General features: G+C 51.4%; 1 protein-coding gene across 2 annotated transcripts; it reads left to right on the forward strand.

The window, feature by feature from the left end:
• The first annotated feature begins 1,805 nt into the window (after nt 1–1,805).
• On the forward strand, nt 1,806–12,908 carry GATA5 (GATA binding protein 5). Of its 2 annotated transcripts, none has more exons than XM_062504914.1 (6): nt 1,806–2,325; nt 4,428–4,594; nt 10,069–10,194; nt 11,120–11,207; nt 11,707–11,831; nt 12,753–12,908. In XM_062504914.1, the coding sequence occupies exons 1-6, from the start codon at nt 1,806–1,808 to the stop codon at nt 12,906–12,908; spliced, it is 1,182 nt and encodes a 393-aa protein (XP_062360898.1). The 2 variants fall into 2 exon arrangements, with proteins under 2 accessions (XP_062360898.1, XP_062360899.1); XM_062504915.1 differs by having other exon boundaries at nt 11,707–11,808; nt 12,736–12,908.
• Nucleotides 12,909–13,205: the final 297 nt, after the last annotated feature.

The following is a 13,205-nucleotide window of genomic DNA, read 5'->3' on the forward strand; positions in this document are numbered from 1 at the left end:
TGTTTTTGTTCCCGTCGCCGGGGCAGGGCGACTGGGCCGGGGGGCTGCAGGGAGGAGGATCCTCCTCTCGGCTGCTTCCCTCGGGGAAGAGCAGAGCGCCGGGAAGCGGGGCAGCCCCGACGGGACGGTGAGGGGCCGGAGCTGCTCTCCGAAAGTGGCAAAGCCGCGCTGAGCCGGGCACGGCCGGAGCGGGCGGACTGCGAGCATCGCCGCATCCTCGGCGGGCCCGTGGGCCGCTTGAGAAAGTCGGGGGGGCCGGGGGCAGGCTGAGACGCCCCTTCCCCGTAAGGATGGGGTTTATGTCAAAACAGAACCCAGAGACCTCACTCGGAGCTGGAAATCACCCTCTCCCATCCTCGGCTACCAGATCCCAGCCGGGAAGTTTTTTGGTGCGTTCCCCAGCATCTCCCGGCGGCACGGGACGGGTGATGGGGATGGGGGGGGGCATCACCTCCAGACGGGGTGTGGGAGCGAACCCCAGAAAGGCAGCAGGGCCCGCAAAGAAGGGAACCGCCCCCCAGCCCTCCCCGGGGGCGGGCGGACACCTCCAACCCCGCTGTGCGGGGGCGGCCGGCGGGCCCGGGCGGTGCGGGGCGCTCGGGGGGCCGCATCCTGCACCCGCTCCGCCCGGCCCCGCGCCAGGGGCAGGCTGCGGGCGCGTCCCCCCCGCCGGGAGCGGAGCCGGCGGGATTTATCCCGTCCCCCCCTGCCGGGAGGCGCCCAATCCCGGCCGGGACCGGGGCTGCCCCGCCGGCCGTCACGTGGGCGGCCCGCACCGGGGCTGCCGTAAAGAGCCAGAGCCGGAGCCACAGCCGCCACTTCCCCGCCGGGCGCAGCCAGGGACGCACCCACGGGAGACGGGGAGGCGACAAGGGGGACGCCGTGGGAGGGCAGCCCCTCTCTTCCAGGGGGTCCTGCTGTTTTGTTGTTTTTTTTTTTTTTTTTCCTCCTGCCTCCTCCGTGAACTTCACTGTATTTTTTTTTTTTTTAATTATTATTTTTGTTTTCCTGGGATTTCCCTGGATGGTCTGTGCACAGCTTCATGCCCCCACGGCCATGCCCGGCACCGCTCCCGGCACGCTGCCATGTGAGTACCTGTGCGGGAGGAGCGGCTCAGGGCGGGATGCTCTTGGGGGGTTCGGCGGCCGCAGCCCTCCGTCCGCACGGAGAGGCCTGCCCAAGGGTTACTGCGCTTTTTAACAGGAAAGCGGCAGCGCTGGTGGCAGGGGGACACCGGGGATGCTCCCGATCCTGGATCTTTTCCCTGTTCCCGCAGGGACCCCACTCCCGCAGGGAACCCGAGGGGCCACAGCTGGCCGAGTCCTCTCCAACAAGGCCCGGAGCTGCGCTCCAGGCCCTAGGTTGGGAAAAAAAATATATAAAAATTTTTAAAAAAGGAAAAAAGAAAAGTAGAACGGGAGAGGAAATACTATTGGGGAAAAAAAATTAATTGTTGGAGTGTTTTTCCGGTCCGTTGGAGGTGCCGAGGCGGGCGGCAGGGAGGGAGAAGGTGCCGGAGGGGTGGCTGCCCGTTCCAAGGAGGTTAATTCCCGCCGTGGCTCAGACGAAAGTTTAAAAGAAAACAAAACAAAGGGGGGGGGGGGGAAAAATCACAAATTTCAGTCCCCGCTTGAGGCAGGGAAGAGGCGTTTTCGGCGAGGGAAAGGCCGTCGGGTAGCCGGTGTGTGCGGGGTCTCAGCCCGCTGCTCTCGGTTCTCCCTCCAGGTTCCTCTGAGTGAGCCCCTCGGCACCGCCGGGCCGCAGCCGGCCGGGCCCTGAGCAGCCGCCGCCGCCGAGGACGGAACATGTATCAAGGTCTGGCCCTCACCCCCAACCATGGCCAGTCGGCTTATTCCCACGACTCCAGCAACTTCCTCCACTCGTCGGCCGGCTCGCCCGTCTACGTGCCCACCACCCGGGTGCCCTCGGTCCTCCAGACGCTGCCCTACCTGCAAGGCTGCGAGCCGCACCAGAGCCACCTCGGCAACCCCCCGGGCTGGGGGCAGAGCGGCGGCGAGGCCGCGGCTTTCAACGCCGGCAGCCCCCACCCGCCGTCGGGCTTCTCGTACTCGCACAGCCCGCCGGGCAGCAGCCCCTCGGGCCGCGACGGCGCCTACCAGGGGCCCCTGCTGCTGGGCGGCGGGGGCCGGGAGCAGTACGGCAACGCCTTGGTGCGCTCCGTTAACGGGTCCTACTCCAGCCCCTACCCCGCCTACGTGACCCCCGAGATACCGCCTTCCTGGACGGCCGGACACTTTGAGAGCAGCGTGCTGCACAGCCTGCAGACGAGGCAGGCGGCCTTGCCCGGCCGCAGGTCCACTTTTGGTAGGTCGGATCTTCAGCGACGTCTCGGGGTGCCGGGTGGGAGCCATCCCCATCCCAAGACCATAGCCCATCCCAAGACCGCATCGCAATCCCATACCCGCATCCCGGTCCCATACCCCATTTCCTCGGAGTGTCGGTGGCCCGGCCCCGGGATGAGCTGTCCCGCGGGCATCCCCGACGATAAAATCCCTTGATTTTATCCAGGGACGGTGACATAGTCCCGGAACGGGCTGACCCTGAGCAGAGGTGGGATAAGGGAGTGGGGTGCGAGTGTGACAAGAAGGGCGAAGACCACGTTTCAAAGCAGAGCAATTCCCGCGGCGGTCAGAGAAGCAGAGGCCGTTCAACCCCTTCTCTCCCCACCCCACCACCACCCCCGCGATATCTCCTTCCCACAATATCGACTTTGTGCCTGGGCTTCAATACTTACCCTTGTGTTTAAATTAGCGGGGCAGATTTATAGCTCCCTCCCTTTTAAGTAATTTATTGTGGTAAATTAGTTTATATTTGAACAGACTCTCGGTCTCCTCATTTGCCTTCGCCCAAACAGGTCCGCAGCTGCTTTGCTCTGCGGCCTTTGGGGAGACACCGAAAGGCGCTCAGGCGTTGAACAATAAACTTCAATTCCTTTGCACCCACTCCGAGAGTCCCTTTAAACTAAACGCTGAGCAAATAAAGTTTTGGGCTCAATTTAACAGGACTCTTCGTGCGCGGGGTTTATAGCCCCGGGGGCACTCCACCAGCCTCCTCCGGCTGCGGTTTGCAAAGTCCTTTAAAAGCCACTTCAAGATCTCAGCCGCGTTATCATCTTTACTGCGGTGAACCGAATTATCTTATCTTCACCCCAAGAACAAAGTTGAAGCAGGGAAGCAGCCCCCTCCCCACCGAGGTCCATCCCCGGCTCGGCTTTTCCTTCCACGCCGGAGGTGCTGGGCAGCGGTTTCTTTCCAGGGTTTTCTCTGTGAAAATCCTTTGCATTGTGCGGGAAAGGATCGTCCTGTTAAGAGAATTGATGTCTCAGAAATCTTTTCTGCACTTTGAATTCGGTGCTTCCAGGATAGCGGCTGCCGTCCTCTCTGCCGTTTATTTTTGCTCTTGGATAGTGTAAACTCTCTGAAGTAGTCTAAATTATTATGTTTTTCTTCTTCTTTTTTTTTCTTTTTCATTTTTTTCTTTTTCTTTTTTTTAATTCAGTGAAATACTGCAATATTTTGTTTACCTTTTCTCTTTACATTTTACTTCTATTTTCCATTTCCCTCCTTTTAAAGTTTTGCTCTCTTTCCTTTTTCTTTCCGTTGCATGGCTATTAATCCGATCGAACATTTAAAAGACAATAATACAAAAGATATTTTTCCTGGTAAGAAAAGAAGAAGAAGAATAAGTTACTTTTTAAAAGAGAGAGAAAAGCGATAGGAGGACCGATTCTCGATTGCGAGGTGCCCCGGTTTCTCTCGATTTGCTGCTGAGCCGTGCTCGGGGCAGGGATGGACGGCGGACGGTGCTCCGCGGCTCCTTCCCTGGAATTTTTTTTTTTTTTTTTTCCCGCGGGGACAGAAAAACTGAGGAAGAGCCTCTCTAGCAGGAACTGGGGACGCGGGCTGCCGGTGATGTTCTCCTGGGAACCCCGGGATCGCCGCGGGTGCCAGCCCGGCATCTCTCGGCGGGCAGCTCAGAGCCTTCCCCGGCCGGGCCGTGCCCTCCGGCCAGAGGCTGGGCGTGTTTCGTGATAGAAATCAGGAAAATCTCCCCATTTAGCCCACTCTCCCATTTATTTTTGCACCGCGGGAAAACATCGCACTCCCACTGATGACCGTGCGTCTCCCCATCCCAGGGAGACCCTAGCCATGTTCATCCCCTTGGCGTCTGTTGGGGAAAGGATGGGGGAATAAGCGGGCTCTGAACAAAATATTAAAAGATTAAGGTGTGGAGGAAATAAAGGGGTTTGGGTCACGCTCTCAGGGTGGAGGTAAACCCCCTCCGGAGAGGGATTTCCCCTAGGATTGGGGCACAAAGGATTGGAGACCCTCTCCCGCTGGGTCCCCGGGGACATCCCCGTGCGCTGGGGATGGCTCCTGACCCTCAAACCGCGGTGTTTATTCCAGAGTACCTGGAGGAGTTCCCCGGGGATGGCCGGGAATGCGTGAACTGCGGAGCCATGTCCACCCCGCTCTGGAGGAAGGACGGCACCGGGCACTACCTGTGCAACGCCTGCGGGCTCTACCATAAAATGAACGGCATCAACCGGCCGCTCAAGCCGCAGAAGAGGCTGGTAAGAGAGAGAAACCCCGCCGGGATCCCCTGCTCCAGCCGGGGCTGGCAGGAGGGCAGGGCTGGGGGGGCTCTCACTGTGGCTATTGGGGTCTCTGTACTTGTGTTAGGGTCTGTTTGACCCCCTGTCCTCCCACAGATTAAATGCCAGGACACCCTTGTTGTGGCACAGAACCGGCTGGGGTCAGGGGGAATGGGATGAAGCCAGAAGGGTTTCTGTCCTGGCATGAATGGTGGGCAGTGGAGACAGGGCTGAAGGGACTGGAGGGGTCCCAGGGCTGCACCACAGCCGAGCAGAAACAATCACTTTTGCTTGTGGTCGGGACCCTGCAGGCTTCAGCTGGCTCTGTTCCTACAGTGGATGTCTTGTATTTTTTAATTATTATTATTATTATTATTATTGTTGTTGTTGTTGTTGTTGTTGCTGATGCTGTTGTTGCTGTTGTTATTATTATAATTATTATTATTATTTTCCTAGTTCTCCATGCAGACAGACACGGTCTAGGCAGAGCAGTTGAACAGGAGTCAGGGCTGGTCCTGAGCTGGCCCAGTGGGTTTGTGGCTGCTCACAATGGGAACAGGATGGGGCCCTGCTCCCCACTGCCTTCACCCTCCCACCTAAGGGGAAAATTTGGGGTTTGGCAGTTCCCGCTTTCCCTGCTGGTTAAAACATTAATTCCTTCTGTCAATTGGGCTTCCTCCAATTGGGATCCCATGGTGAGAGAGGAAAGGCACATCCTTTTATTTTTTAAATTTTTTTTCTTTTTTTTTGTGGAGTAGCTTTGGGATGTTTAAATTTGGTGGTAACAGTTTTAGTTTTTGAGCTTGTCATCAGATGCTGTCATTACAAACAGGATGTTTGTTGGAGCTGTTCTGGGGAACAGCTGGGAGCTTCTTGGGCTTTCACTAAGGGTGTATTCCTGAAGTTAATTTTTTTGTATTGCAAAACAAATTATTAGCAATATTCTGAAAGTGACAAGTTCCTGTGTGTGAAAACCAGTCAGGAAAAGAGGAAAGGTTGAGATTGAGCAAGATGTTCCATTCTGATTCCAACCCTTGGAAACATAGCTCTGGATCTGCAAAATGAAATGAGTAGTAGCTCCATGGAAAATCCCCGTTTTGTTCATCACATTAAAATCAAGGTATTTGCGTGAAACATTCAGTATTATCCAACAGGATTTGCCTGTCTCCAAAATTCCTCTGTGTCCTTAAATGTGATGACATTAAATCTGAACCCCAGTCACTGCTGTGTCACAAATCTCAGAGTTACACTGCTGATTTCTTCAGGGCAAGCATAGAGCATATAGAGAGATGCAATCCAGCTCAAATCCAACCCTGCATTTCAGACTGGCATCCAAATGTGTCACTGGAATAATTTCTGGGGGATTTTTGAGCAGCTTTTCCCGGAGGGAATTGTAGACATCTTGCTGCTATTCCATACTTTCCTTCAGCACATGGGAATAGAGACAGCCATGCAATGCCTGCACCCTGCCTCAGCCTCATCTATAGCACCCATCAGGCATTTTCCAACAAACATTTCAACAAAGTTTCCTGATTGAAAATTCTTGTTTGCAGAATTAAGACCATTTCCCAGGAATGAGCAAATATAGTTGGGAATTACCAAAGTACTTCCAAACTTTATATTATTTTGGCAATAAATACAACAATGATAAAGCTTAAATGAAAGAGCTGATTCTTATCCAGGGAAAGCATTTTGCTAGGGTTGAAATACTTAAGTGGATTTTGGTTGTTGGATTTGAAAAGGAGCTGCAATTTTGGCTTTCCATTCTGATTTTGGAATGAAACGTTTTGAAACCTTGGGCTTTCCCAAGGATGTGAAATGTCTTGCTGCAACAAGTTCTGCCCTTTTGAAAGAAGAGGGATCTACTGATGATGGTTAAAAGGGTGCGAGCTCTGGGAGCAGAGCAGTGAATGCAGTGACTCTGTGACTGTAGGAACAGTGAAATCACTTTTCACAGTGCAGTGAAATACAAATACAGGGGGAAAATGGTTTCTTTCATCCTTTACGTTATGACCTTTGTTCTGTATGTAGACACTGTGCTGGGAGTTATTCTGACTTCTGCTTTCACAAAGCAAAGTCCCCCAGAAGAGAGCACAACACGACCCAGGTAACACTGAGGGAATGATGTCCTGCAGCTCAGCCTGCTCCTGCATGGCAGAGGGAGAGCAGCAGTAGTGTAGTTTCCACTTCATTTTTTGTTTCTTTTTTTTTCTTTTTTTTGAGATAAGGGCAACATCCTCTACTCAGCAGGGACAGCCACTCTGCTCCAGCCTGTGTCTGGATTCAGCAGAAAGGCTTTGTGTTAGAGGAGGGTGGAGGCAGCACTTCATTTTAGACAGCACCTTTTGTAGCCAAAGTTTCTCGATCTGTTTCACAATATGATATCTTAGACCTAGTCTGAAAATCCTAATCACTTTTGAAGCCAGGAGCAGCTGGTTGCAGCAGCAGAGGCAATTCCCCCTGTTAGGATGGGTTCTGCTCTGCACAGTGGAGCACGGGGGGCAGATGCAGTGGCCATTCTGTTCTCAGCAGCTCCCACACCGCCCAGAGCTGAAGGACTAACCTGGAGCTGAATTCTTCCAGTTTGGCTCGGAGAATGTTTTTCCACCGGAGCCCAGGAGGAATTTTTTCAACCTGTCCTTTTTTTACAATTTGCAATGTGCAGTGGGTTTGGTGAAACTTTCAGGGAAGGTGAAGATGGGATTAATCACAGCCCTGGGACAGTCTAACAGGATCCTAGAGCCATTTCATGGTGTGTGCCTTGGTTTTCTTCTGCCCCTCAGCTCTTACTCTTCCCTCATCCACTAAGGTGCAGGATTTCCCAGAGCTGTAGTAACAAAGGCAAATCTCAGAGGATGCTGCTGACTTTGGCTCTGAGCTTCTGAGTTCCCCACTTTCAGGAGCTGAGCCCAGATATCTCAGCACACTTTGCTGTAACTTCTTTCCTGTAAACCACAGGTCCCCTCAAATCTGTTGGAAATGAGGACATAGAAGGATTGATTAAATCTGGAAGTTCAGTGTTTTTTTTCTTTTTTTTTCTTTTTTTTTTTTTTTTCTGTGAAATCAAATGGTTTATTTTCCACCTCTGAAAAGGAGGTGAAGCAAAGTCCCTGACAGCTTGGTCTTCCTCAGAAGGACCTTCCTTGCTGGCTTGAATTTCCTGGGCTCTCCAAGTAGCTCTCACATGCAGCTAATTCAATAGGCACCAACTCACCATTCCTTGAGCTTATCAGCAGCACTTGGCTGTCAAGCCAGGTCTGTGGAGAGTTTTTGTTTGAGTGCATGGTGCATTTGTATAAATAAACACCGAGCACAATGTTCAAGTCAACAACTTCCTAGACAAGGTCAGAATGGTACAAAGGCAAGTGGGGTGGAGGCAGGCAGAAATGCATTTTCTTTCAAGAGAATTGCTGGGAAACCAGCAATAATGTATTGTACCCTCGTCCTTCAGTGAACAGTGGTAGCCTTGACTGTCTCTTTCTTGCTAAGCTGGCAGGTTGTGGTGCAGGGGCAGGTTCTCATGGGGTTTCTGAGGTATCAATTGTTATATTGGTGATGTAGGATGGTTTCTTCTCTCCCTGGCTATGTGAGGAGGAGCCAGCCTGCAGAGTGACATTCAGGATTCATAGGGACAGGCACTTGTCCCTGTCCCAGCAGGAAGCCCATGAGCAGGTTGTGACACAGTGCTGGCAGGGTGGGCAGAGCTCTGGCAGGGCTGGCATGGCCCTTGGGCCACCAGGGCCACAGGTGTCATTGTCACCTCATCTGCAAGCTGTGGACAAAGCGTCCTATGAAACAGGGAGAGTGTGTCCCTCCCTCACAGGGACCTGTGGTGGCCCAGAAAATTTGAGACTTTCCAAAGGGCTTTGCACTGGTCTTTCCCCATGTGCAGGCAAGGACATATTGCAGCAGGCACAGTTATCCCAGGGCTGAATGGCTCCAAATTCACCCACGGGAGGACTTGAACTTCAGAATCCTGGCATCCCTCAGGTGCTCAGCACCTTTCTCTGCTCCCACTGGAGCCCAGGTTCCCTCCTGGTTGCAGGGAAGAGCAGCACAGCCCTGGCAGCTGAAAGGCTCTAAAGGCCACTGTGTAGCTGCCCCAGGACCTTGCTGTGACACCATGTCCCTTATCAGGGACAAAGATTGCTGTCTCATCCTCTGTGCCAGGCTTGTCAGCTAACACTTTGGTGTACTATTATTTTTGCCTGGTTATATATTGCAAGCTGAATAATTCCCAAAGTGATGCCATTATTTGTAAATAGTTGCTGAGACCTCTTTGCTGAGCAACGAGTGAATCAAATCTAGGGCATGTCACTTGTGCCTCTTGAAATTCAAAGCTGATCTTTATTTGACTGCTAACCTTGTAAAAACATTTCATTTTTATTCCTCCTCTTCTCACCTCATTCGTTATATTGCTTAGTCAGGATAGCAAGCAATAATGGAAAAATAAACAAACAGGGAGTTCTTTATTGCCTCCATCCATTGAGTGGATTCAAAGCAATTTTTCTGGTGGCTGAAGAACATATTTAGACACCTGAATGTGGAGAACCTGAGGTATTACTTATGCCACAGATATCTTTCACCTAGTGAGGTCTTTTATTAAAATAGTTTCAATACCTGGTGTTAAAAGATTCTCAAATGAAATGCTTATTGAGGTGACAAGTCTGTATAAAGAGAGATGTGAATTTTCCAGCGGCTTAGAGGGAAGTTGTTGGAAATTAGTTTGCTGCTTCTGCTAGGATATTTTACTTTTCCATTTGGAACCACTAATGTGTAAGACCCAGCAATCACTGCAGTCAAAAAATATGTTGTTAATTAATGTCTGCAGGGTGTTTCTACAGACTGTAAGAGATTATCTGTGAGACTTGAAGAATAACCTCCCTGGTCTTGTCATGGACCAGTTCAGTTTGGTTCTGCTCAGTTCAGCCAACTGATTCCAATTGTCTTAACCCAGAGATTAGCTGGGATGTTTCTAACTTTAGTGGTAGTTCCGAGTGCAGGAAAACAGAAGAGTTCACTTAAAGCATGAGTTTTCTTCATTCATTAAAAGCCTAGATGGCATTTTTCATCTCTTTCTCCATCTGAGTGGATGTCCTGGAGGGAACTTCTCTGTGCTCTGAGTCCTGAACACTTCCAGCAGATCTGTTGGAAGTTTGTGAAATGAGTTGCAAGGGTATTTTCCAGGTTTATCTTAAAAATAAAAAAACAACCTCCAAACCAAAACAAATAATAATAATAAAAAAAACCAAAACAAACAAACACTTGCAAATTAGAGTGATCTCATTTGAATGTCATTTCTTTGATCTGAATTTGGCTCTTGCACATGTTTTCTGGGAATATGGTGTACTTGGAGATTTCGTTTTGATATGGAAGGAAACTTCCCAGATCATCACTGCCGTGCGTGCACTCACGTGTTTGTTTGTTTGTTTGTTTGTTTTCTTGTCTTGAAGTCTTCATCGAGACGTGCTGGCCTTTGTTGCACTAACTGCCACACCACCAACACCACCCTGTGGAGAAGGAACGCCGAGGGCGAGCCCGTCTGCAACGCCTGCGGCTTGTACATGAAGCTCCATGGGGTGAGGAGCACACCCACACAGGGAGGGACCCTCTGGGATTTGGGATCACTGCCCAGCAGGTCTGGGAGATCAGCTCTGGAAGGACCAGCCTTTAGACTGGACCCAGAAGAGCTGTACCACAGTCCCATCTCCTTGAACAGTTAAAAGCCCGGTCTACTGGCGTACTCCAGGGTGAGGCTGGAATGCTGGAATGCTCTCAGCTTGCCCGGAGATGGGGATGCTCCATTCCTGGAGCTGTGCCAGGCCAGGCTGAATGGGCATTGGAGCAGCCTGGGATAGTGGAAGTGGTTCCTGCCCATGGCACAGGAGCTGGAACTACATGATCTTTAAGATCCCTTCCAAATCAAACCATCCTAGGATTCCATGAAATTAAAGCTTACCAGGCTCCAGTAGCTGAAGGCTGAAGCTCCCCAAACCCAGACTGAGATAAGGAACATATTTCTTCTCTGTGTCCTAGTTAAGAGTGGGTGAAGGAAGCTGAGGAGCCCACACGGAGGCTGGCTGATAACATTTACCCACAGAGGACGGGAGCTATTGGTAGCATGTCCACCAGCCAAAGAGGAGACTCCATCCCTCCATAAAGGCTGAAGCCTCTTTACCCCATGCCCATTCCATTCCCTCTGAGCCCTGTAGGCTCTCAGTCTGTCAGTGTAATTTAATAGGGCCCCGTCACAAAGGTCAATAATAAATCAGGAAAAGAAAAATAGGAAATAAAGGAAAAAACCAAAATTTGTGGGAAAACCTCAGCTGTTTGCCTTATATATCTTCCAGCCAAGGCCTGATGCAGAGAAAAATAGCTCTTAGTGAAGGACAAGGACTTTAGGTGCTTTGCATGAGCTACAGCACAGAAATAGGAGAGCAACATGTGTGGGAAAGAGCTGAATAAAATACAATATTAATTATTCCAAACTTTATGAATGTCAAGGTACCACGACCTCTGGCCATGAAAAAGGAAAGCATCCAGACGAGGAAAAGGAAGCCTAAAAACATTACCAAAGGCAAAGCCTCAACAGGTACAGTGCTATTATGGTCCATCCTGGGGTCTTGGAGCACAGTTCACAATGTTTCCTCTTCTGCAGGAAATTATGATAATTGGAAAATAATGAGAATTTTTCCTTGGTGATTGCTTTAGATCTGAGGCCTGTATTTCTGCATAGACCTCGTGTGATAGGAAAATGCTCGGTGGGAAATCTCAGTGCTCATATTCTTGTGAGGTTCCTCTGGGCTGTGGGCAACAGGCTCCAGTGCAGCAGTGCTCATGTTTAAGCAGATTTGGGCTAAAATGAGTAATGGGAAAAAAATACTGCCGGATTGTGAAAGGGTTGCTCCTCCTCCATCAGCATCTTGACAGCCTAATACAAAAAACAAGAAGTGTTTTCTGACACAGATGTGGTAGAAGGAAAACAACAGAGTCATGCCATGAGACATTATGGTTGCTGTTAAAATATAAATGTCTTTAAGAGCAGTTCTGCACCTACATTGCTTCACTGCCCTCTACCAACTGTCTTCCAGGATCCACGACTTCAGCCACCAACTCCCCTTCTTCCATTACCAACTCAGACAGCACGGTCACTTTAAAGTCAGAGCCCAGCACAACCTCCCAGTACCCCGGACAAACCATCGTGTCGGTGTCTCAGGTAAGGGACAGGGTTCAGAGCCATCTCCTGCTGGGGTGGGTGATCCACACACTTCCATGGCCACTGTTTTGGGGGGAATCTTGATGAGGTGAAGCAATTAACTCATTGCACTGTGGGCATCAGCCTGGTGGACTCCCTCAGGCTGAGGAAAGCAAGGAGCATGAGCCAAGGTACTGCGGATGAGAAAGGTCTCCAGCCTGTTGGCTTCCCATGGGATCTTTCATGCTGCAGTGGAGAACTGGGGTGTCCAAGCTCTGCTGGGCTTCAGCGCAGAGCTGAGTTTAATTCCCATTTCCTGCCATGAAAGCACAACACTGAGTTGATGAGATCAGCCCAGGGTGGAATCCTCTGTAGCTCCCCAGAAAAGGCTCCCTGGGCATGTGTTATCTGCACCTTGTAACCCTGAGGTGTTCAGTGACCACAGAGCTGTGATGCTGTCGGAGGCCACACTTTTGTCCCAAGCTTTTCTTAGGGGTTGGTTTCTATTTCACCTTGATACAGGAAGAAAAAGGCTCTAAATCAACCCTTGCATGAAAATTTTATGCCCCAACACAGTGGTTATGCTGAGTCTAAGCCCTCCCCGACCTGGACATGTGTATATGGAGGGGAAGTTCAGCCCCAGCACCCAAGGCCCTGGTGCAACACTGGTTACACCACATGGGATAGGGTTTTTTTTGTTTGAAACCAAGAAATCTGGTTTGTGCTGTACTCTGAAGAAATGTACACATGCCTAAAGATCTCCAAACTGGGTATAGTTAATCAATTAATAAATGCAGATCAGCCCTGGCATGCCTCCTCTTTGCCTGGTCATTGTGCTTGCAGGGAGCTGTAGCATCAGGGATGACCCACCCTGTTCACAATCCATCCCAGTCCCACCTGTGCCCTATGACAGTGGTCGTTGATGCTTCCCTCCCCGGGCAGGCACAGAGCCAGTCAGACGAGGCGCTGGCCAGCGGCCACGGCGAGTTCAAGTTCGAGCCCGAGGACTACAGCTTCTCCCCCAGCAGCATGGCCCCGCAGCCTGGGCTGAGCGTGCCCCTCCGGCAGGACTCCTGGTGTGCCCTGGCACTCGCCTAGGAACCCCCAGCCTCCAGCAGAGAGCCTCAGGACCAATGGTTTTTGGCTGTCTGAAGGGCAGGAGGATGAGCTGCCCCAGCGCCCCGGGACTGCGGCCGTCGAGCCGCAGCCACGGGATAGGTTTCTCTTGGAGGATGCCCACGGAAAACGCCAGCTGGATGGGGCTGGGATGATCCCACTGTGGCAGAAGCTCCCCAAAAAGCTCATCCTTCCCCAGAGCAACACAGGGCTGCCTCCCCAAGGCTGGAACTCTGGGGTCACCTCCGTTTTCCTGAGGAAAGCCTTCCTCCTCTGAGA

Source organism: Cinclus cinclus, chromosome 18 (genome assembly GCF_963662255.1).
Source record: "Cinclus cinclus chromosome 18, bCinCin1.1, whole genome shotgun sequence".
In the NCBI taxonomy this organism is placed as follows: domain Eukaryota; kingdom Metazoa; phylum Chordata; class Aves; order Passeriformes; family Cinclidae; genus Cinclus; species Cinclus cinclus.

Coding starts and splice junctions, on each gene's coding strand:
- GATA5 (XM_062504914.1), top strand. CDS start 1,806: ATGTATCAAGGTCTGGCCCTCACCCCCAACCATGGCCAGTCGGCTTAT. Junction 4,595..10,068: donor TCAAGCCGCAGAAGAGGCTG/GTAAGAGAGAGA, acceptor CTTGTCTTGAAG/TCTTCATCGAGACGTGCTGG. Junction 10,195..11,119: donor TGTACATGAAGCTCCATGGG/GTGAGGAGCACA, acceptor ATGAATGTCAAG/GTACCACGACCTCTGGCCAT.